General features: G+C 38.2%; 1 protein-coding gene across 1 annotated transcript in view; it reads left to right on the forward strand.

Annotated features, from left to right (window-relative positions):
* pcm (pacman) overlaps positions 1-24,635 on the forward strand; it is a 668,873-nt gene that overhangs the window by 120,567 nt on the left and 523,671 nt on the right. Inside the window, exon 8 of the mRNA XM_067150369.2 lies at positions 12,085-12,248. Coding sequence (XP_067006470.2) covers positions 12,085-12,248 — 164 coding nt within the window. The remainder of the gene's footprint in view (positions 1-12,084; positions 12,249-24,635) is intronic.

Raw genomic sequence — 24,635 nt, forward strand, 5'->3', positions numbered from 1 at the left:
TTGAATCTTCACAGTGGCTGTATTTTCCTTATACAAAGACTTGAGAAGATCAATCAAATGGAGTGGCAAACCTATATCATCTAAAATTTTCCAAAGATGGTTCCATTTGACGGTATCAAAGGCCTTTTGGTAGTCAGTAAAGTACAGGTATACTGAAACACTGAATTCTCTAGCCTTTTCTGTGATTTGTCTTAGGCTTAAGCTTTGTTCTTGAGTGCCTTTTCCTTTAATGAATCCAGTCTGGACTTCAGGAATTTGATCTAGGAATGCCCGGAGTCTCTTATGCAGGATATGAAGCATAAATTTACTGGCATGTGAAATCAAAACAATTAAGCAATAATTTCCACATTTTTTAAATTCTGGAACCCCATAATTATAACTGCTTGATTAGTCGAACAAGATCTGGAGAAATAAAATCTCAACTATTCTTAAAAATTATCTACTGAGATGACAAATAATTAATAGATGAACAAGAATGAATTCATTCACGACTCAGGATACAACCACGAAGTTGACAAGGTTCAAGATCATACGTCCATAGTCGTAGGCTAATGATCATTCATAACCAATAACATCTTTTTTTTAAAAACAAGCGAAAGGAAAACCAGTTCATCATAAAAATAAGTGACAGTATCAGGCAACATGCCAATATAACTGACATTAGAAATGGATATACATAAAATTTTGATTTAGAATTGACCAATAATAATATTTGGTCATTGAATTTAAGGTTCCGGAATTAATATTTAATTAAGATAAGGTTACATGATAAAAATTCAAACTACTACAAGGGCATAAAAAACAACTGGGTAAAACAAGGATGGTCAAGATAAGAAATGAAACCATATGAGACATGCTACAGATCAACCCGTTAAAAGAAATTATGGAGAGAAATAAGCCGAAATGGTTTGGCCACGTCAAAAGAATGGGACAAGAAAGATTACCAAGAAGAGCTCCTCTGACAAAGACCAATTGGAAGACCATGAATAAGATGGAGGGATAGGTGGAGGATGATGTAAATCGGAGAGGACTACGGTGGCAGACAGTGATGAATGATAGAATGTGGGGAAAAGGAGAAGATTGGAAGAGGCTCTTTGAATGACGTGGATAAGCAGAAACATATGAGGAAGAAGAGAAGAAGAGGAGGCAACAAACGTGAACAATACACAAGGCATCATACTACGTACGGTTAACTATCATTTAAACAGCTAATAATTTTAGGTTTCGTTTACCTCAGTGTAAATATCACATAAATACTGTAGAAATTAATCCGAAGATATACTATTAGGCTAATATTACATTAATTTACTTAGTATATTCATAGTTCTGTATTTAATCTTACATAGGTGCTGCATAGAGGGGCTTTCCAACCTCAGTGGCGTGTAAACTATCAAAAACTCTCTCTCTCGAACTTGTTTGGAGAAGTGTACTGTAGACTACATTCTCACTTTGTAAGAATTTGAAGCAACTTAAAGCAAAAATTGGAATCATAAACCTTCAAAATTTTACTGAGGAATAATGTTAACAGAAGAAAAATTTGGTCATAACGCTTATGAAACATTCCCAGGGGGTTAGTTATGATGTGTGTAGCCAAAATTACAAGTATAGTTTTCATGCCGATATAACGAACATTAGAAATGGATATACATAAAATTTTGATTTAAAATTGACCGATAATAATATTTGGTCATTGAATCCGGAATCAATATTTACTTAATTAAGACAAGGTTACATGGTAAAAATTCAAACTACTACAAGGGCCTCTACAAAGAATTGCCCAAGATTAAATAAAGGTGAAATGAAACATCTCGATGCCTCGCACCGATGTTAATGTCTTAAGTATAATCCTTAGCCAGGATCATACTCCAAACCTCTGTACTTCCTCATCTTTTGTGATGAATGGAAAAATCCGCCTGACTTGGAAGCCATATTCTTCACAACTACAAAAGTCGCTCATCTTTTATTTGTATCCAATTATTTGCTGCATTGTTGCAATTATGTATAGTGGCCACTTGATGCGCAACGAACTAGATGATAGTTTAGTTAACAGTCACGCCAACAGATGATGTTCAAATGCACACCAGCTGCATTACCTCGTAACTTAAGGAAATGAAAAATTAAGGTGTAAGGACACCAATAACACAAATTTCCAAATAGTTCCAAATATAATTAAGTTCCGTAGTAACGTCACACTGTTGACGAGGTCTTCATCAACGGTTGACGAGACGTACTGGCGGACAATATCTAGTCCCTCCACTGCTGCCCCATAAGTTGGTTCTGCTGGATGCTCTTATTCTTCCTCTTCAGTACCTTCCAACATCCATCTATGCTGCTGGCGTTAGGATATCATCATCACAAGTAACGTTCTTTGAATGTTGTGGCACTCAAGTCCTTTGATTTCCCCCCCCCCACACACACACACCCCTTCCCCAGTGTCATCAGTAGTATCCTCTTCATTAAAATCTTTTGAAATGGCAACAAAACCTGCATGGCCAAAACAGTTTTGAATAGTGTCCGTTGTGACTAGTTGCCATGCTGTTACAAACATATGCAGGCCTTGGAGTATATTGAATTTCATTTCCTCATTTCTATTTCTTCCAAGGAAAGAAATAGCTCTTTGAACCAGAGTTTTCCTGTACTTCACCTTCTCAGATTGAATAATGCCGAGTTCCAAATGCTGCAGGTAACTGGTGCAGGTAGGAGGAAAGAAAACCACTTTGATATTCAGCCGGAAAGATGTATCTGAAGGACGAGCTGGACATCTACCACCAACACTATTTTCCTTCCTGCTGATCCCATCTTAGCATCCAAGCTTTGTAAAACTTTTAGAAATACCTCCGATGTCATCCATGCATTTTTGTTAAAATCGTATTTGCACGGGAGTGAAACAACTTGGATTCTTAAATTTTCCAATTATTAATAGGGGTAATTTTTTTCTCCCGTCGCTGTTAACACATAACGCGTCGGTCTTTCTTTCCTTTTTTACACTTTTTATTTGATGCCTCCGTGGCGTTTTTCTCCGCGAACAGCATATGTTTCGGATGAGAGCAAATTGTAAAACACTGCCATTTCATCGGCGTTAAAAATATCCTTAGCATCATATCCTTCAAGAAGTCAGGGCAACATATTCTTTTTCCAGTACACAACTACATCGTCATTAACTTCCGCATTCTCGCCACACATATTTTGGAATGAAAGATTCTGCAGTTTTTAAAACAGTAAAATCAGCTGTTAGAAGCATGGAAATCGACCAAACCCTGCTTAATGGAGACTTCTCGATCTTTGTGTTTAAGTATGTTCCTGTCATTTGGAGCTAACTCACTCCTATTTTTTTTTTCCTCAAACCATTTCTTTAAAATGTTTTGAAGTTCTTCGTAAGGCGAAGAAAAAATATTCTTCCTTTTGCCCCAGAAACACACTACACTTCCGCGGCCAGAATAGCTTCCTTCTGTTTCATGATGCCAAACAGCATAGAGGGTGTCAAGTTGTATTTTTTTGCCATCTGTAACGAAGATACTTGGCTATCTCTGTCAATATCACTAATGATGTCGATCTTGTTGAAGAGTCAGATTCTTACGTTTAGCTACCATAATGAACGTGGTTCTCTGTAGACTCGAAACAAGTATAGTAATTAAATCATAAATGAATAATGAATGAATGATTTGAAATTTAAAATTTACGAGCGAATACGAGTGTGGTAGATCAGAATGCAAGAGAGTATGTTGCTGAAACAGCTCAAAGACGAATTTACCACGAGGAATCTCCCGACAGACGGGAAGAGGAAAACGCCACAGGCGTGGCTACGGGAAGATCTCATGGAAAAAAGAGAAACTCATGAAAAGTTTTTCATGGAAGTCAATGAAGATGACATAGATGTGGAGGGCCTACGCAGGGTATGCACTAGCCAGCGTCTTGTAGGTGTGCTAGGTACCAACTGATGAGCCCAACCTAACATATGAGGGCAAAACGCTGGCAGCCAGGAATGAGTTAGCTGGAAATTTTATAATGTCAGTAACGGACCATTTATATTGGTATTATAAATTTACTCATTCGGGACAAATATTTCAGATTCCCTTTGGGAATCAACATCTGTATCATCTGATAGCCAAGCAGACATCAATTTTTGGTAAAGAGACAAAGTCTCTCATAGTGCATTGGCACTGCCAGTGGCTCCAAGTAGCCTACGCAGTGGCGCCCACGGTATGCACTAGCCAGCGTCTTGGTAGGTGTGCTAGGTACTAACTGATGAGCCCAACCCAGCACATGAGGGCGAAGCGCTGGCAACCAGGAATGAGTTAGCTGGAAAATTTATAATGTCCAATAACGGACCATTTATATTGGTATTATTGTCAATGAAGATGCCGACGAAACATTGGAGGATTAGGTAAATATTCTCAAAATGTATTCTAACCTATGACCATCGTGCAGGCACTAAATAACAAAATTTCAAACGTAAATGACAAATTTTCATGCGAAATTTCTGAAGCTAACTCAGTTTTAACTGGAGAGATAGCACAAGTGTACACACAGATTTATAATGTAGAACAGGGCCTAGAATTGAAAATTTCAACCGTAAATGACAAAATTTCATCGTAAATTAGCGACGTCACTGATCGATTAACGCAGCAGATATCGGACGTCAGGTCGGAACTGGGGCAGCGTGACCAGATTGATAGTAGAGGAAGCTAGCTGGAAGGGAATATCTTGGACCTCAAGGAGGCGGTGGAAATCCAGGTTAACGGCATAAAACAGGTTGAGGGGAGGATTTCTAACATCGAGGGAAATATTGAAAGCCGTATCTGTGTCGTCGAGGGAAATCTTGGGAGGCGAATTTCTGTTGTTGAAGGAAGGATAGAAAACCAGATTTCGACCATTAAGGGAGATGTGCAGAATATAAAGGAAAGCATCCTTCATGCAGTAGAAAATAGATTGACTCAAACAGGAGTACCACTACACCTCTGACCCCCTCAAACCTAACCGGCAATACAGGACACCTAGACCCGAAGGTGATTAAGAGACTTCCAGAATTGCACGGGCGACTGGAAGAGAACCCGACTAGCTTCATCGAGGGATCGGTCGGTCTGTTAGGAAGGACTAACCTACCGGAGGACATCTTCATACAACTCATCACACTGCGATTAAAGGGGAAAGTCACTACTTGGTGGAATAACTTGAAGAGTCTAAATTTAAACATGACGGAATTCAAGAGGGAATTCCTCGTTGGGTTTAATTCTGAAGGGGTGAAGAGCTCCGTGAAATGGAAGCTACTGACTGAGGCATAACCCACTGGCATGAGAGCTAGCGCCTTCGTCCTACAGAAGTGCAACACCCAAGGACACATACAACAATGAATACACAAAAATGACAAAATCAACATAAAACACAAAATTACCTACCTTGGAGCAGTAGCATCATACATAAAACGTGGAAGAGGACCCAAAATAAGGAAATTAAAGGCCAGGATCGTAAATGAACATTCGAGGGGTTGCCAGGTCAAAGCAACTAAGACTATCAAATAAGAAACAAAATCAAAAGTTAAATCAAAATATTTACTTAATAAATAAATAAATAAATAAATAAATAAATAAATAAATAAATAAATAAATAAATAAATAAATAAATATATGTAGATAAGGTTATCTAGATTTATAGAAATTACGTGATAAGGACATACAGTAGAAGGCCGTTACAGCGAGAATTCATAACGGTGAAGAATTTACTTGCTGCAGTGGATTGTCATTGAATCTGATTTCTCGTTAAAGTCTGGAAAAAAACCATGCACATTAAAATCGGTATGAAACGGCAATCAGTTGGTTAAAACCTGTGTTTTCACGGATGATATCCACTATATCCCAAATGCAATCTTACAGCTGCGTGCCCCTAACCGCACGGCCAACTCCCTCAGTATCAAGAATTTTGAATGGTATTATGGTGTTAGGCATTCAAGAGACAGTCGAGACAGCACTGGCTCATAGAAAGTGAGAGCTTTTCAAATTTAGAGTATCTACATTCGACCTGTAGTGACTATGCGATATTAACTTGAAATTTGTAGTTTTTAAAAGGCTATGAAGCTTTGCACGCTAAAACAGAGGCAGGGTACCATCACACTTCACAGACTCTTAAGATTGTTGATTGTTGGAATTTCACTTCTAAGGAAAAACTGATATCCACACTACAGTTTTCTTGTTTGTTATTTTTCAAAATACAATTCTACGTGAAAGTGTATGTTTAATTACATTCTGAAAAAATTACAGTATCACTCCAGAGACCTCTGCGGCAACCGTTCCAGTTTTCTCGTTCAAGTGGCGTCCCTTAACCTGTGTATGTGTCATGAAAACATATTTCAAGCTCATATAGAGAAATGATAACCTCCTTGCTAAAAATTTACATAGGGATAGTCTTTGCAAAATTTAACTAAACATGAGAAAATATAAACTATCCTCTAAAATCAGTGCTGTACTCTGCCAAATCTGAGGTGTATCACATTCATACTTAAGTTTCAATGTATAACTTTAAAATTGAGGTTAATATACTCACCAATGTCGCATTTGGAAGAAAGATAGGTTACTCGCTCCCCTCCATATCGACGTCGTTATCACTTTCGGAGTCGTTCACATTTATCGCTATCCGTTTAGTGCCGTCATCTATTAACTGGTCTATATCCCACATTCTTTTTTCTTCCGTCTCGATGACTTGTTTAAACACGCATGTCGCATAGTTGAGGGGGTCACTGGTTCAATCCCTTCTAGCAGCAGTTTTCTTACTTGCGCAAGGGCAAAAGTTTTGTTTTTCCTAGCCACATGGCCCGTAACCTGGATCCACACACTTTCAATTGGATTTAATGAACAGTGGTACGGAGATGACCTTAAAACTTGCCTTCCCGATTGCAATGCAATATTATCCACTCGATACACATGCCAGAGTCCTGTGGGATGACATTAAGAAGTTCCAACTTGACACTGTTTGGTTCGTAAGGGATTCCTTTCCCGTCCAGAAACTTATATCTCCCTTTCTTTACGATTGATTGGTCAGTTTCTCAATTCGAACCGAATAGTAAAACACATTGTCCATAGCAATTACCGCATTGGTTTCAAGACGAGTAAGAACATTCACAAATCGTTCTTCGAATACATCTCCATTTCCTCGTGATAGTCTTTTGTGGAGTTGGTTTCAAAACACTGTAACTCTCCAACCTTTCTCGTTGCCGATATGCATAATTATCAAGCGTTTCCCCTTCCCCGAAGGATTCTTTAAGCTGCTTGATAATCCCTTCAAGAATGCATCGTTAATGGATTTAATATTTTTATTACTCCATACCTTCCCATAGGTATGTCCTGAATTCACCCACATCTCATCCAAGTAGTAAATTGGTCTTCCCTCCGCCTAAAACTTTATCTGACGCAAATAACGTCTTCGCCACAAATCTATTTCCTCCCTTTCAGTAAGCAGTGGTTGGTGACTACGCAACATAAACTTGAACTTTAAAGTTTTTAAAAGCCTATGAAGCATTGCACGCTAAAACAAAGGCAAGGTTTCATCACTCTTCACAGACTATTATAATCTTGTTGATTGTTGGAATTTCACTTCTAAAGAAAAACTTGTGAACTTTTCGCCGAATTGTGTCCTTAGTGAAACATTCGTACTTGTCCACTAACTTTGTTTTATTCTGACTTTTTTTCTGGTGTAATGACTGTTTTTTTTTTAATGGCTTTAAGTTCCTTTCTAGCATGATAAAAGCTACTGCTAAAAATGCCGATAGTAGTGGCTGCTAACCTCGTCGCATTTTCAAGAGTATTGCCAGGATTTATGTCACTAAGCTTCTTAAAAATGTTGAGAACACACTGGTTTTCTCCACTTCTCAATGTTTTTCCCTTTTTTTTGCTTTACGGGCTCATCCATCTTCATTCCACACGGAACTTTAACAGAGGTTATGTAAGTGTAAATTAAAACCTTTAACTAAAACCTAAGCACCAAAACAAAGACTGACTACCAACTTAATTAATAATGATATATTACTAAATATTAGCACGAAAGAATCTCGTAATTATATGCAAAGTCACTAGTGCGCCAATAACACCTGGAACACGGCAGTAAACAGAAAGCACATGTTTTGTATGTAAGCTAAATGAGCTGCTACTGAATACTGGAATGGCTCTTCTGCTGTTGACATATCACCCCTCTCAAAAGGCACTTTATGCAGGAGTATAAACTATAAATTGAAACTGAACAGCTTTTTAGAAAGTGTACATAACTTTTACGCAGAAATAACATTACTTAACACACGTAAAGTATTTTTAACTCTTTACTAAAAGATAGACAGTACCATCTCTTTTACCACATGTTTTTGGTATTTACCTTATCTCCCAGGGTATTTGAGATAAGGTATATCTGAAACTTTATTTACCTATTTATTACAAAAATGTGTTATCGTCTTTCATTTCGAATTTTCTTTAGAGAACAGCAGTCTACGGCTATTACTGACTCCGACATCGCCTTTGAATAATACCAACATCAATGATCCGTTATTGGACATTATAAATTTTCCAGCCAACTCATTCCTGGTATCCAGCGTTTCACCCCTGTGTGCTATGAATCTCCAATAACCGACCATTTATGTTGGTATTATAAATTCGGACAAATATTTCAGGTTGCCTATAGGAATCAACATCTGTATCATCGCCTTTGAATGTCTATAAGAGAGCTCGCAAGTGTACATAGAGGGAAAACAATACCGAAAGTCACATTTTGTGGCAAACGCTTCAGTTTTCTTATTCAAATGGCATCACCTAACCTAGCAAGATGGAATGAGTTTCCTAGAGAGGTTTAGACATAGTAATTTATTAGGTTTTAACATTTCATAATACCTTACAATACATTAGAATTATTCAGTGTGCTTTTTCTAGTCAGACCACAGTCACAGCCTAGCTATTGATTGCTATATCTTTAAAATTGCTGCAACTGTTTGTAATTTTATTATATATATTTGTAAGTAGTTTTTAAGATTTTAAACGATGTGATAATCTCATATACAGTAAGAACAATATCAGGATCCTGATCTGACTTAGTGATATGGTGGCTGATGATGCCTGAAATACAGGCGAAACATGTCCCACTAGAAACAAATGTAACAAAGTTTGAATCTTAATCACAAGGATTTTATATTATTGAATAGATGGATGATATAATAAATAATTTGTAATTTTAAGAACTATCACGCAACCTAGCCGTATATGTATCATGGAAACATATTTCAAGCGCATATAAAGAAATTATAATGTTCTCGCTCTAAACTTGCATAGGATTAGCCTTACTGAAATTTGATGGTGATGATGATGCTTGTTGTTTAAAGGGGCTTAACATCTAAGGTCATTGGCCCTTACCAAAATTTAACCGGATGTGAGAAAATATAATCAAACCTCTGAAATCAGTGATGCTCTCTGCCATATCTTGAATTGTATCGCAGTACTTAATTTCAGTATTAAAATTATGCGATTGTTTATTTAAGCATTTATTTCTAACGATTTAACAACTGCTGTTAAATTAATAAATTTCATTGTTTGTCCGTATTGAACCAAGATTACAACTTACGTCATGTTTTAAGAAGTGTGATAAATTAAGCTAATGTTTCTTCAAGACTATTTTATTTTTAAGTTGTTGTTCTTTTAAATCCACGTTATTTTATTAGTGAGCAAACCGGTTTGCATATGTTTTTATTTAAGATTTATGACACGCAAGTCTCAGACTTGTAGAAAATATGGACTTTGAGACAGTATAATCATAACACAGTTTTAGCTTGTTAATATGGTTTTAAATTGTGTTCAATTTGACGTAGATAAACTTATGTGATTGCCAATTTTTGCAAGAACCTATATCAGCTGGTGATGACGCAAACGGGCGTCGAAACTAGTTCTTTTTTTTTGCTAGTTGTTTTACGTCGCACCGACACAGATAGGTCTTGCGGCGACGATGGGACAGGAAAGGGCTAGGAGTGGGAAGGAAGCGGCCATGGCCTTAATTAAGGTACAGCCCCAGCATTTGCCTAGTGTGAAAATGGGAAACCACGGAAAACCATTTTCAGGGCTGCCGACAGTGGGGTTCGAACCTACTATCTCCCGAATACTGGATACTGGCCGCACTTAAGCGACTGCAGCTATCGAGCTTGGTAAAACTAGTTCTGATTGAAATATATGTTGTAATTTCATCTAAACAACAGTTTCTATGTATTGAATAAGGTGGATCCAAATTATAATAAAAGTTGTTAACAACTGCTGTCGACCCATTATTTGCGCATTTATTACGAAAACATATTCTCTTTCATTTCGATTTTGCTTTATGGAACAGCAGTCAGCGGTGTTACTAATAGACTCCAGTATAACCTTTGAATGTTGACGAGGGAGCTTGCAAATGAACATAGTGAGAAAACTATACCGTACTGAAGATGTTTAATTGCATTTTGTGGCAAAAATTCAGGTTTCCTAATCAAACGTCACCTAACCTAAATTAACCGTACTATATTATGATGAAAACATATTTCAAGCGCCAGAAGAGAAATTATAACCTTTATGATATAAATTTACACGGGAATAGCCTTTCCGAAATTTAACCAGACACGAGAAAATACAAACTAACTTCTGAAATCAGTGATGTGCTCAGCCATATCTGGAGATGTATTGCATTCTTACTTAATACCAATATAAATGGTCCGTTATTGGGCATTATAATTCAGGATAGAGTATTAAAATTAAGTGATCATTTACTTAGCCTTTATTTCTAATAAGTTGACAACTGCTATTGACCATGTTATTTACGTATTTGTTATGAAAACATGTTCTCCTCTTTCATTTCCACTGTTCTTTACGGAGCAGCAGTTCATGGGTGTTACTAATCGTCTCCGGCATAACTTTCGAATGTTGAAGAGAGAGTTCGCAGGTGCACATAGCGAGAAAACTATACCGAAGGTCGCATTTTGTGTCAAACGCTTCAGTTTTCTTTTTCTTTTTTTTTGCTATTTGCTCTACGTTGCATTGACACAGATAGGTCTTATGGCGACGATCAATCAATCAATACTGATCTGCATTTAGGGCAGTTGCCCAGGTGGCAGATTCCCTATCTGTTGTTTTCCTAGCCTTTTATTAAATGGGACAGGAAAGGCCCAGAAATGGGAAGGAAACGGCTGTGGCCTTAATTAAGGTACAGCCCCAGCATTTGCCTAGTGTGAAAATGGGAAACCACGGAAAACAATCTTCAGGGCTGCTGACAGTGGGGTTCGAATCCACTATCTCCCGGATGCAAGCTCACAGCTGCTCGCACGGCCAACTCGCCCGGTGTTTCCTTATTCAAACAGCATCACCTAACCTAAGTTAACTGTATATGTACCATGAAAACCTATTTATATGAAGCTCCAGTAGAAAAGTAATAACCTTCTTGCTATGAATTACGTGGGAATAGCCTTACTGAAATTTAACCAGACACGAGAAAATATAAGTGAACCTCTGAAATAAATCATGTCTTGAGGTGTATCGTTCTTACCTAATTTCAGTATTAAAATTATGTGATCGTTCACTTTAGCCTTTATTTCTATCGATTTAATATCTGCTATCGACCACATTATTTATGCACTTATTACGAAAACATGTTCTCCTTATTCATTTCGACTTTGCTTTACGGAACAGCAGTTGACGGGTATCACTATTCGACTGTGACTTCACTTTTGAATGTCGGCGAGAGAGCTCGCTAGTGGACATAGCGAGGAAACGATTCCAAAGTCGATCGATTGCATGTAACATAATTGCTGGGGTGCATAAATATCGGTAATGGAGAAAGTCACGCATGCTTAATCGCTCGTAATAACGTATGCGTCAGTGATAGGGCTCTCGCTGTAACCGAAGAGTAATACACAATTTAATATAGGAATTGTGAAGGGACAGACAAAAACTGTTATTATAACGGTGTTCTCGTTATATGCCGTACTCGCTATAGCAGACTTCTAATGTATATTGGTTCTGATTTGTCATTATTACAATTGTTAATTCAGAATCTTTGTTATCCATAAATTGATATTTTGTTTGTATGCACTTTTTTCAGGTTATATTAATGAAGGTGGAACCTTGAATCTCCCAAGGTTTCAGAAATACATGGAAAAACTGGCAGCATTTGACATTGCTCAGTTTCGAGATGTGTATGCTGATCTGAAATATTTGGAAGGAAAGAGGGGAGGGCGCAGGTTCAAGTCTAAAGAGAGACCTACTGTGAGTATCTTATTTATTTTATTATTTTCGTTACTGTGAGTATCTTATTTATTTTATTGTATCTTATTTATTTTATTATTTTCGTTTATAGCCGTTTGAGTCCATGTTAAGCAACAAAAACACCTTAGCGGAAGCCTTTTCTGCTGCCCAAAATTTTTGCATTCTTTCTCTGGCAGCCGGTCTTCTTTCCTCTGTTCATTGAAGCTGTTGATCACTGATCTATACTTTGTTCGGTTTAGATTGCTCAAGAAGATTCTTTCTTACCTCGCTGAACCATTTGTTGGAAACTTTATATCTACTGTCAGTTGTTTTAAAAATCTGTTTTGTCAGACTCTTCTCATCCATTCTAAACAGATGTCCATAAAATTTGAGCCTTCTTTTCCTCATTGACTCAATCTTTCGCTTCCTTGATATAGTTCTCCCCTTCCTCATAACCTATACTAGCCGTCAACGATTTTTGGACCTATTATCATGCAGAAGATCATTTCCTCAAATTTCTTGGCTTGTATTAATCCCGCTCTGGTGTGGGTTCTGGTGTGTTTGCTTCACTTTCTTCTTGTCGCTTCCCTACCATCCGCTGATCGAGACTTTCGTTGGTCATAGAATGTTATCGCAGACTGTATCAGACATGCAGGTTGCCTATCCGGCGTGTAATCGAAAGACCTGCACCAGGCCTCTCCGAAGGCCACACGATATAAGTATATACACAGACTGCATAAGCATCAAAGCTCACATTGTCATCTTCTCTTGCTATCTATTTCCATTCATCAGTTGTTGCAAGGTTTCCGTCTACAGGCGTGAAGTCATCTGCAACAATAAGACAGAAACTGGCCGTGTTAAAACACTTCTTATCAGGCGAGTTGGCCGTGCGGTTAGGAGCGCGCAACTGTGAGCTTGCATCCGGGAAATAGTGGGTTCAAACCCCACTGTCGGCAGCTGTGAAGATGGGTTTTCCATTTTTACGCCAGGCAAAATGCTGGGGGTGTATCTTAAGTAAGACCGCGGCTGCTTCCTTCCCATTCCTAGGCCTTTCCTATCCCATAGTCGCCGTAAGACCTATCTGTGTTGGTGCGGTGTAAAGCAAAGAAAAAAACACTTCTTGGTGGTATTTGGTTCAACTGAATTCCATGCAAATTTTACAAAATGCGTTGCTTCCAGTACTGTTGTTCTCGTAGTGGTTTGAAGAGATGCCAACCACTTCTGAATGAGATACCTTATATATTTTTGTTTCGGGTATTTGATGGTGCCCTGATGAATTGACTGCAGGCGACTAGCCGGGAAAAAAAAAAATTCACGCCGTCTCAGTGAAAAGTGCTGCACATTGGTCAACGAACGGCAAGATTTTCCTGTTTTGAGCAGCTATTTTCGCATCCAGTGCATGTACTATATTTACTCGTGTATTAAACCCCCTTTTCTCCCCAGTTTTACAGCCAAAAGTGTAAGGGAGTTCCAATATGCGATAACCTCAAATTTTGTGCACTGAACACATGGTTTCTAGGCTATAAAGAGCTATAATTTTTACATGTAAGCATTCTACACTATTCTTTAATAAACTTGGCTATTTTTGTTGAAGGCAGTACTTCTAAATGTAAAAAGACAATAAATGGTGAACACTACTTTAGGCCTATATATAAAGTAAATATAATCAGTTTTAGTTGCTCATAATACATCACTCATTTCATCTCTTTAATTTCTCTGATTAGGTTGACGTCAGGAAATGCATACGGTCGTAAAAACTCGCTACGAAGATACGTCTCACTTCGTACTCGATCCTGTAGAGAAAAGGTATAAGGGGTGTATTATCATTTGTCTCTTGTCAGTTGAGCTGTAGGTCTACCACACATTAAACCTGGGTATCCTAATCACTGCTTTCATTTGAATTGACTTCCCTGCTACTGGCATGTCGTCATTCCAAATTATATGACGCCATCTCGTCAGCCACGCATCGAGAGCATTCGAGGTGCCGTCTTTTTTGAAACTTTTAAAAATAGTTTTATTCTCGACTGTAGAGTACAAACAGTGAGAATCTATTACCACATTGTTTCTGGAGTGGTCGTATGAAATTAAACATTATGATAATAAAACGCATTACCGCCACACCTATAGATATCCATAATTGTGGCAAACTTCCCTGTTACTTTGTTTTAATCTTCCCATCGTGGAACTTCTGGTACTTGATAGCATTCCTAACCCAAAAATTTGGTGTATGTGTAGCAGAAGCCATTACTTCCGAATAAAGCCGTGCTATAGAAAGCATGCCAAACCACCAGTGGATAACTAGCGTATGTTACGAGTTGTACATCCAAATGTAATACATATTGACTCGAAGAGTTTTCTGGATAACTGCGGCTGTTGAAAGCCAAACACTTATTTTTAAGTATAGTACATTTCATGCTTGTTCTCCACATTTATCACATCAGGGTTTACCTAAACAGTTGTGAGATAAGAGAGATCACACTTTTTAGGTTAGTAATGCTATGAAGTGCCAGAAGTTCCATGACGGGAATATTAAAAACAAGTAACAGGGAAGTTTCGCACATGTATGTATATCTATAGGTGTGGCGGTAATGCGTTTTATTATCATAATGTTTAATTTCATATGATCGTTGTCCCCATTTTTTAATTAACACATAGAATGTTTTGTTTGGTGTTGCTGAAAATCAAGTAGCGACGTGAAATTATTATTATTATTATTATTATTATTATTATTATTATTATTATTATTATTTGTGAGGTACGTTGGCGAGTAAAACAGTCGTTATGATTGGATTATTTTTATCACGTTTTAAATCTTCTTCTCTCCAAAAGAACTTATATTGGCCCGAGTTATGAGAGATCACTTTGTTAATGATCTCCCCTGCTATATTTGATAGCATCAACCGTGAATATTTCTTAACTGAAGTAATCTCGTTTCCTCATCCCGAGGTGATGCAGATTTTTTTTAGACAGGCCTCCAGTGGAAGGGAGTTGCATGTACCATTTTTACCGCATATCAACCTTCCTGCCATTTGTAAATCTCTGGCAGTACAGTACCGAGAATCGAACTCAGGCTCCCGAGAACGACAGCTAATTGTGCTAACTATCTTGCTCTCGGACATTCTTAACTACAGAACACAGACATGACTGATGTGTGCTGGGCAATGCCCGGGTCGGACACAAAACTATTTACCTATTTGTGCGACGTCATTAGAGCTGCAGTAGGCCTACGCTACGGAGGCGGACATTTCTTAACTACGAAACACAGGTGTACCGCATGACTTCAACGCATATTTTCATTGTGTGGGACGTGCGGATGAAACTATTCACAGTAAGGCTTGTACCCACTTCGATGCGGAATTGTTGTTCTCTGACGAATTACACTGATGGGTATTTATTATTTTATTTTCATTTTCTTCTTCTCAAAAAGCGAGGGGGGCGGGGTCTAATACATGAGGGGGGTCTATGTTGTTGTTTGAGTCACCAGTCCATAGACTGGTTTGATGCAGCACTCCATGCCACCTTATCGTGTGCTAACCTTTTCATTTCTACGTAACTATTGCATCCTACATCTGCTCTAATCTGCTTGTCATATTCATACCTTGCTCTACCCCTACCGTTCTTACCACCTACACTTCCTTCAAAAACCAACTGAACAAGTCCTGGGTGTCTTAAGATGTGTCCTATGATTCTATCTCTTCTTCTCGTCAAATTTAGCCATATCTATCCATCTCACCTTCAGCATTCTTCTGTAACACCACATTTCAAAAGCTTCTATTCTCTTTCTTTCTGAGCTAGTTATCGTCCATGTTTCACTTCCATACAATGCCATGCTCCACACGAAAGTCTTCAAAAACATCTTTCTAATTCCGATATCAATGTTTGAAGTAAGCAAATTTCTTTTCTTAAGAAAGCTCTTCCTTGCTTGTGCTAGTCTGCATTTTATGTCCTCCTTCTGCCATCATTAGTTATTTTACTACCCAAGTAACAATATTCATCTACTTCCTTTAAGACTTCATTTCCTAATCTAATATTTCCTGCATCACCTGCCTTCGTTCGACTGCACTCCATTACTTTTGTTTTGGACTTATTTATTTTCATCTTGTACTCCTTACCCAAGACTTCATCCATACCATTCAGCAACTTCTCGATCTTCTGCAGTCTCAGATAAAATAACAATATCATCGGCAAATCTTAAGGTTTTGATTTCCTCTCCTTGGACTGTGATTCCCTTTCCAAATTTCTCTTTGATTTCCTTTACTGCCTGTTCTATGTAAACATTGAAAAGGAGAGGGGACAAACTGCAGCCTTGCCTCACTCCTTTCTGGATTGCTGCTTCTTTTTCAAAGCCCTCGATTCTTATCACTGCAGACTGATTTTTATACAGATTGTAGATAATTCTTCGTTCTCGGTATCTGATCCCTATCATCTTCAGAATCATAAATAGCTTGGTCCAATCAACATTATCGAATGCCTTTTCTAGATCTACAAATGCTGTGTACGTGGGCTTGTCCTTCTTGATTCGATCCTCTAAGATCAGACGTAAAGTCAGGATTGCTTCACGTGTTCCTACATTTCTTCTGGAGCCAAATTGATCTTCTCCCAGCTCGGCTTCAACTTGTTTTTCCATTCTTCTAATACATGAGGGGGTCTAATACATGAGTAAATACAGTAAATATTGCTCAAATATTGCAGCTGTTAGCCAGGCGTTTGCATTGGATGTGTACTTGCAAGGAAATGTCTGCACATTTTTAAAGCAGCGTGGACTCATTGCTTTTCTTAGAACCAACTTTTCCGCTTCACTTTCATTGCAGCTCAACAGGACTGGTTCTCTTTACTCAACGTTTCTCTGAGGCATTTTTCTCCTTTAAATTTGTCGGGTAAGAAGTGAAAAAAACAGGTCTGTTTTATCTGCATTGCAAATGTCTTGAGCAGTGGTGAAGCTATTATTTAAGGAATGTGTAGGCAGGAAATCTTACCTTAAAGTTTCTTGTAGAGTAGTTCCAAACGTCGAGTTTTCTTGGTTGCAGAATGGTTAACCACATGGTCCTTCAATACTTGATCACTCATCAGTTCCTTGACAAGCATTTTCTAGATAGAAATGGTACTAAGACTGCTGAGTCTGTGATTAATCATTGTATTATGCAAGTATGTTTTTATCCTCTTCAGAGTGTTCATACTCCTTCAGAGAAAGCTGTGGTTACAGGAAATATTAATGTTAAATGAATCATTTTTAACACTTCCACATCCACTGCTTTTAGGTCATTGAGGACAATATAATGTAAAAGTTTTTGAGGGGACAAATGTTTTTCTGTATAGGAATAAATGTTAATCAATTCATTTTCCAATCTTTATTGAAAAAGGGGCATGTTCATAAGACTGTTCAGTTTAATAGCAGTGAAGCTCTTTTTGTGTGAAGTCAGTTGGATGCAACAGCTCAACAAACTGGATGCTTTCAAAATCGCCAAACCGTATTTCCATTTTCATAATTAAGGTGGCAGGAACTGATGTATCCAGAAAAACACACATGAAATACTGTCAGTTGTATACACTGTTCTGTTTGCAAGTTATTTACACATGTTGTACACACACACTCTCTAATGAACTTCCATCTTGACAAACATTTGACTGCTACAGTAGCATGTCAACAGAATCACAACACAGGATCACGACTTCCACACAAGTCTCATTAACCCTTTACCGTTCCCCATTTAAAGGCGGTTGCCCGGCTGTAATTACAGTGTTTTTTGATAGAGTCCTTTAAATCCCAATGGACACAGCAGCATAAATACCACCCTTTAAAAAATAGCTGGAAGTCAAACGAGTAATTTCTTTTGCATTTCGTTCCTAAATAATTATTGCATATAAATGTGTACTCACCCTAATTTTGAATATCCACATTTTGCTCCTGATGGTATTCCAAAAAGCACCCCGTCCTTCACAATGGTAGATCGGATGGCACGGCCAGGTATCTTCACAAGGGAATGAAATAATTTAGGGGATGGACAGCCGATGGGTAAACTTCTTTCCCTTCTCGTATGTTTGCAGGACATAAAGTTCCCGATCAGCTGTTGAACCAAGTTGCACCGGCAGTTCAGCTGTCTCTTTCCATGAGCTGTGAGAGCTGGTCGGTTACTCATATCATAAAGAATGAAACTGTTCACAACACACACAACCCCGTAGTATTCTCTTTTCTGATCACTGATGTCCACACCTTCCATATGTTTTGTGTAATTTATGACAGCACATAGACACAGTATTTCTGCTTCTTCATTGCCTTTACCAGTTTTTTGTTTCACTGTACCATCATTCATTCACAGAATCTGAAATTTTTGACAGCATAAGAACAGTACATTTATCTTGTCAGACTGTTGCTGTTACACCCTCATTCTGCATTTTCCTACATTCTCTCCGCTTGAGTTTCAACTGTGCAGGCTTCCTAAACTGATCAGGCCAACCTTTTCTATTTACCCTCGTCGCACAACTATCAGTGTTGTGGGTTAGCAATAATTTCATCTGTTTTGCAGAACCAAAAAATGTTTTCAAAGTAAACGTGATGTCACTTTCCACAGTATGCCTCTGTCAGGTGTAAAACCACCTGCCCTCCTAATGAATTCTGGTCTTTTGTTTCTTTCTTCCTCTTGTAAATCTCACATTTCAGGAAGTACCCTTTCCACTGTCAACAATACTCCATGCTTTGATATCCCATTTGGTGGGTTTCCCTGGGAGGTACTGTTTCAAGATAAATCTTCCCTTGTAACCTATCATAGCTTCCTTCATCTACCGGCCAGGTGCATACAAAATTCCGAATTTTTTGGTAATTTGCAGAGCTGGTCTTGCTTTGTACAGAATATGTAGTGTTCATCTTGTGGTGTTGGCCTGTTTGCATGACTACTTAGATGTAAATATTGCCCAAGTTTCCTAAACATTTTGTGTCATTGCCTGCCTTACTAACGGCCATATGCAAAAGTCCCTTAGGAAGTAATCGTCTGTTTCAGGTAAAACAACCAATCCCATATAAATTAGATCTCCTGCATATGCCCTTATTTCATCAGCATTCGTGTCTTGCCAGGTAGTGCCAATTTTTCTGTGTAAATATTCACCATGAATATTTGTCTGCTCTGCTACTAGCTCATAAAATTCCAATCCCACAAATAATTCAAATAAATCTTTTTCTGAACTCCTGGAAGGTAAATAGTGATTTGGACCGGCATTGTTTTCCCATATTTTCAGTTCATCAAAACAGATATTGTGACTCCAGATACCACTTAGTAACATTTCTTTGTAGCCCTGTCCCTCGATCTTCACACACCACTCATGATTCTCGGAATCATTATCACTACTACATAAATTAGTATACAATTCTGAACCACAACTAGAAAGCTCAATATCTCCACTAACTTCTGACATATCTTCAATTTCGCATTCTTTCATACCTTTCGTCTCAACTATGCAATGGCGTGAACTTCAACAAGAATAACCTGTAAGCGAGGACATTTCTTGGGAAATATGCACAGGCTGAGTCATGGGAATACAGTGTGGTTTCACAAGACCCTTCAATATATCACTCAACACACTTCTAATGAAAGTGAGTGTGACGAGCACTTTGGAGCGTGTAACACAGCAGGCGGATGCTAATATTCGAGCGCTCTGGAGCGTTAGGGGCGGCAAAGAGTTAAAACAACTCAACTCTACTCCCAGGACTGCCTCTTTATATACGTTGCCTGACACAGCATGTTTTCTCATAATTTCGAGAGTCTCCAAGAACCTATTTACAATGAAAAGAATTTCCTGTACAATTCTAGTGACAAGATGAGTGTTCTGGACTATTACTGTGTGTTGCACAACATTGAATTGGATTTATACATCATATATACAGGTAATAGTAAATTATATAATATTATGTGTTCTTACATTAAATAAACTCATATTAATATATGTACAGAAGATGTTTCGTGACAAAACCTCACAAATAATACGATCATAATTATACCAAATAAAGTTCGGTCATAACTGTGTAAATAATAATACTGATACTAATATATGTAAACAACTTCAAAGCCACACCTCACAAGTCATAATAATAATAATAATAATAATAATAATAATAATAATAATAATAATAATAGACATGATACTGTATAGGCTTTTGGGCTTATGCCGTGTCAAGAAAATAAGGTGAAATTCTTAACGTTTCGCAGTAAACTCTGCTCTGCGTCCTCAGAAGAAATCTTGACTGACCATGAGAAAGGCTTCTTCTGAACACAAGACAATACTGTTTTTTCTTATCGTATGTTCTTGAGGATACCATTGGTTTTTCTAATTTCAGTATTGCACAGAATTACATAAGATGTGCTTTTATGTTGCAGTAGAGCAAGGAGATGGTCTGTATAAATAAAAATTTCTCTATAGAGACAGAGCAAAGAAATGAATTGGGCCTTGTTGAGTATGGTAAGCAACCCAATAGCTGAACTGTATGACTCACTGTTCCAACCCTCATCGTTCTCGGCAATGTCTTCAAAAACCTGTCTTAGATCATCATAGTGTGAAAATATTGTGTGGACTGCTCTGGAATGAAAGCTCCAACGAGTAGTGCATGCTTGTGGAAGTCTGCATCCTTTGTATTCCAGATGATGAGCTCTTTTTGGGGATCTACCAAAAAATGAATGAAATGCTGTCAGATTATGAATGAAGAGTCTGAATGATTTTATTGTTTTGGAGCAATGGAGAAGAACGAGGTTTAACTTGTGGGTATAACAGTGTAGAAATATTGCCCTTGGGCAAACTTGTTTAACGTAACACTGAACACCCCCATGCTTTCCTATCATTGTGGAGCACCCTCATATGTTTGACATACAACTTTATCAATCGCTCCCCACTTTTGCAGAATATCGAAAATTAATTCTGATAAGCCTGATGCAGTCTTATCAACTGAAATATCATAAAAGCCTATGAATCTTTCTGAGAGACCTTGTTTTGAGCAGAACCAGAATATTACACTTAACTTGAGAGCTGTTTGATACATCTAAGGTCTTCTGTCCGAATACCAATGAGATCACAAGAATCTAACTCTGTTTTGATTGTCTCCTGAATTATGGCAGTTACAGACTCATTTAATTTATTCTGTATTTTGCTTGCGGTGCCTTTAAAGCCCGATGTGGACTGGAGATGATTTCCAATGTAGTGTTCCTGTTTTGGAAGAAGATCTAACAACTCGTAGGTAATTGCCCCTGTTGATCGAGTCTTCCCCTTCAAAATGGCCACGACATCCAAGCTCCTGTTTCCCAAGAAAACACACAATGTCAAGTGTCTCAACAACAAGCCAATTTTGTTTCACGACTTCGTTATGTTTAACGGCTTGAATTCTTGCGCCTTCAGGTAAGGAATGTTCTATCCTCCCGTGCCCCAGTAAATGGAATCTCTCTTCATTCATGTTTATTTGTATTTTGATGCTTCTCTGCTTTTCTGATTTTTTTTTTTGGTAACAATTACCCCATATTAAAGTCCATTACTTTTCACCACCAAACGAAACACACATATAACAAAAGAGCCTCTTGCTTTCGGAACAGGCTGTTAACCACAAATATCGTGTATACCAAGAAAATTTTAATTTCTCGCTACTCTACCGTCAAAATACTCAACATCCAAATTAGGCATTTTTGGCTACACATTTCTCTTCCTAAGTTCAAGATGAGAACAGTTTACGTTTTCAACAGTTCAAAAGACTTATGTTCTCTAAGGGGCCTTCTTCACTCATTATTTCAACACGAGTTTCAACTGGATGATGTCAGTCTTGTTTGAAACATCTAACAGTCCATGTCTGAACTGTCACAAATAAAGCCAATAATGTACTGATTGCCTACTAATTCAATAGTATAACACACAATTATCAATATGGTACTTCATTGTCACCTTTGCGCGGGGAGTTTCTACACTCTTAAATGGCAGAGGAGGCATGCCTCTCTGGGGTCTAGCCTTGGGGAGAAAGGAGCATGGGCGGTAACCTATCTTTCCTCCACCTCCCTGCTCCAATCAACAAGCTGACGGAGGGGAAACAAAACAAAAAGTCCTGGGTGGGACAAGTTACAGACTGCCTCCCTGTCGGAACAAGCAGTCTGCTGTCGCCATCTAGCTGGGCGATCAACGAAGTGCATCATCTGCTGTCATCATGAAGCATATATCAGATAGAGATTATTGTTGATTTAACACAGTAACAACAGAAGATACAGTTCTTAGGATATTTATGTTTAATGGTATTTCTTAGGGTAGGCATTGCCTCAAATGACTCCAAGTAGTTTTGCCACTGGTTGAGAATGGTACTTTTCGAGAAGCTAAGGAAGTGGTGTACTTTTCACTGCTTCTAATGTGTCAGTAATCATGATAGCAGCCTCACCTCGCACTCATCTGTACACCGGCTGGTGCCGATTCTGGAAACTTGTGCGATCCAACCATTCGAAGATTTAGAATCATGGGTGTCCATTTGTGCTGCTAAATTACAGTCTTGTGCTCAAACCACGGTTCCGTCGATTGGTATTATCGAAGCATGGGCTTACTTCAACCACATAACATGCTTTCCAGTTCAGGAAACTCTCCCTCTTGCACACATGAAACTGTCCCTCTGGGACGTGTTCCCTTTTGCCGTTCACCCCTTGTTCAAATGCTCAATCTATTTCTTCCTTTACTGAGAATCGTGTTCAGTGTAGACAGAGGAATGTTCCACTTTCACGCTATATAACATGCTTCATGTGAGGATTACAATCCATGTCTTGAATATATTTCAACTTGTCATTGTTTGTTATCTGTCATACTTTCATCTTATCCATTATTAAATACACAATAAAATACGTCGTAGCAACATACCGTGTAAACTTTTGTCACACCACTGAAATACGCAAGCACGAGCAATCAGGTGAGCATACTTGCACCATACGAATTAGATTCTCCTAAATACATACACATCCCACGTCGTTCCATCTATACGATGGGTCGGCGAATGAAGCCTTTCCACCAACTTCTGTCTTTGCACTTTTCTCCTTCAATTTTGTTCCAGTCCCCTCCTCGTTGCTGAATGTCAGTTTTCACCATGTCTGTATATCTCATTCTTGGTCGTGAATATTTTAACTGCAGATCATACATTTTTCTGGGTGTGCGATCAGGATCCATCCTTCGCATGTGACCATCCCATTTGAGTCTAGGCAGGGTTATGTTATCCTGCCAACCTGAGCCATGTCCCTGATGTTCTCATTACAAATTTTATCTCGTCTTGTTTTGCCAACCATTGCTCGGACAAATCTCATTTCAGCTGCCTGAATCCTTGCGCTTCATCTTTTTTCCTCATGGTCCAGGTCTCATCCCCATATGTCAAAATGGGCATGTAATAAGTTCGATAAATTGCTCGCATTTCGATGGTACTTAGGGTTCCATATTAGGTCTTGGACAACTCTGTAGAATGTTCTCCAGCTTGAATCCTGCAAGTAAGTTTCTCTTCAACGGAGCCTGTTGCTGATATCATGCTTCCTAGATATTTGAGAATTTGTTGGACATCTTGAGTTGTTTACCCTCTATTTCAATGTAACCTTCAGATTGACCACTTCTCTGCATAACCAACACTTCATTTTTTTCCTAACTGAATACAATGCAGTTTAAAAATTCCAACACTGACAAGAACAAAATCACTCCTTCGCAAGCTTAGAAGACAAAGGATTTCTTATAAAAATGGAACTAAGCAGAAAACTTCCATCTTCTATATGTACTAATAATTCAAAGTACAACGTAGTGACTGGATTAAGTGAAGCTCTACAAGGAAAATCGACATATGTAAGTTCTGTCATTGCCTATGTGATTGTTTTGCATACACCATTAACCTACATTTCTAATTTAAAACAGAAACAAAATTCAACTTCTGTCTACCAGTAATTCAACAAATAATGTGGTGATAGAACAAAGAGCTGTGCAAAATCCAAGAAAACGTGGAAAAAACAAGAAGACAGTGTGCCAGTGAGAGAAACAAAGGGAGGGGAAGAGAGAGAGAGAGAGAGAGAGAGAGAAGGGTCAGCTATTATTTTCATGTTACATCGTAGCTCAAACCAGAGCTGTCAGCGGAGAGATGGCGTGGAATGACATTAGTAGACGAATAAGTTTGAGTGGCATTTATAAAAGTAGGAAAGATCACAATATGAAGATAAAGTTGGAATTCAAGAGGACAAACTGGGGCAAATATTCATTTATAGGAAGGGGAGTTAGGGATTGGAATAACTTACCAAGGGAGATGTTCAATAAATTTCCAATTTCTTTGAAATCATTTAGGAAAAGGCTAGGGAAACAACAGATAGGGAATCTGCCACCTGGGCGACTGCCCTAAATGCAGATCAGTATTGATTGATTGATTGTATTGAACCCACAGAAGATTCT

This window comes from Anabrus simplex, chromosome 6 (assembly GCF_040414725.1).
Source record: "Anabrus simplex isolate iqAnaSimp1 chromosome 6, ASM4041472v1, whole genome shotgun sequence".
NCBI classification, from domain to species: domain Eukaryota; kingdom Metazoa; phylum Arthropoda; class Insecta; order Orthoptera; family Tettigoniidae; genus Anabrus; species Anabrus simplex.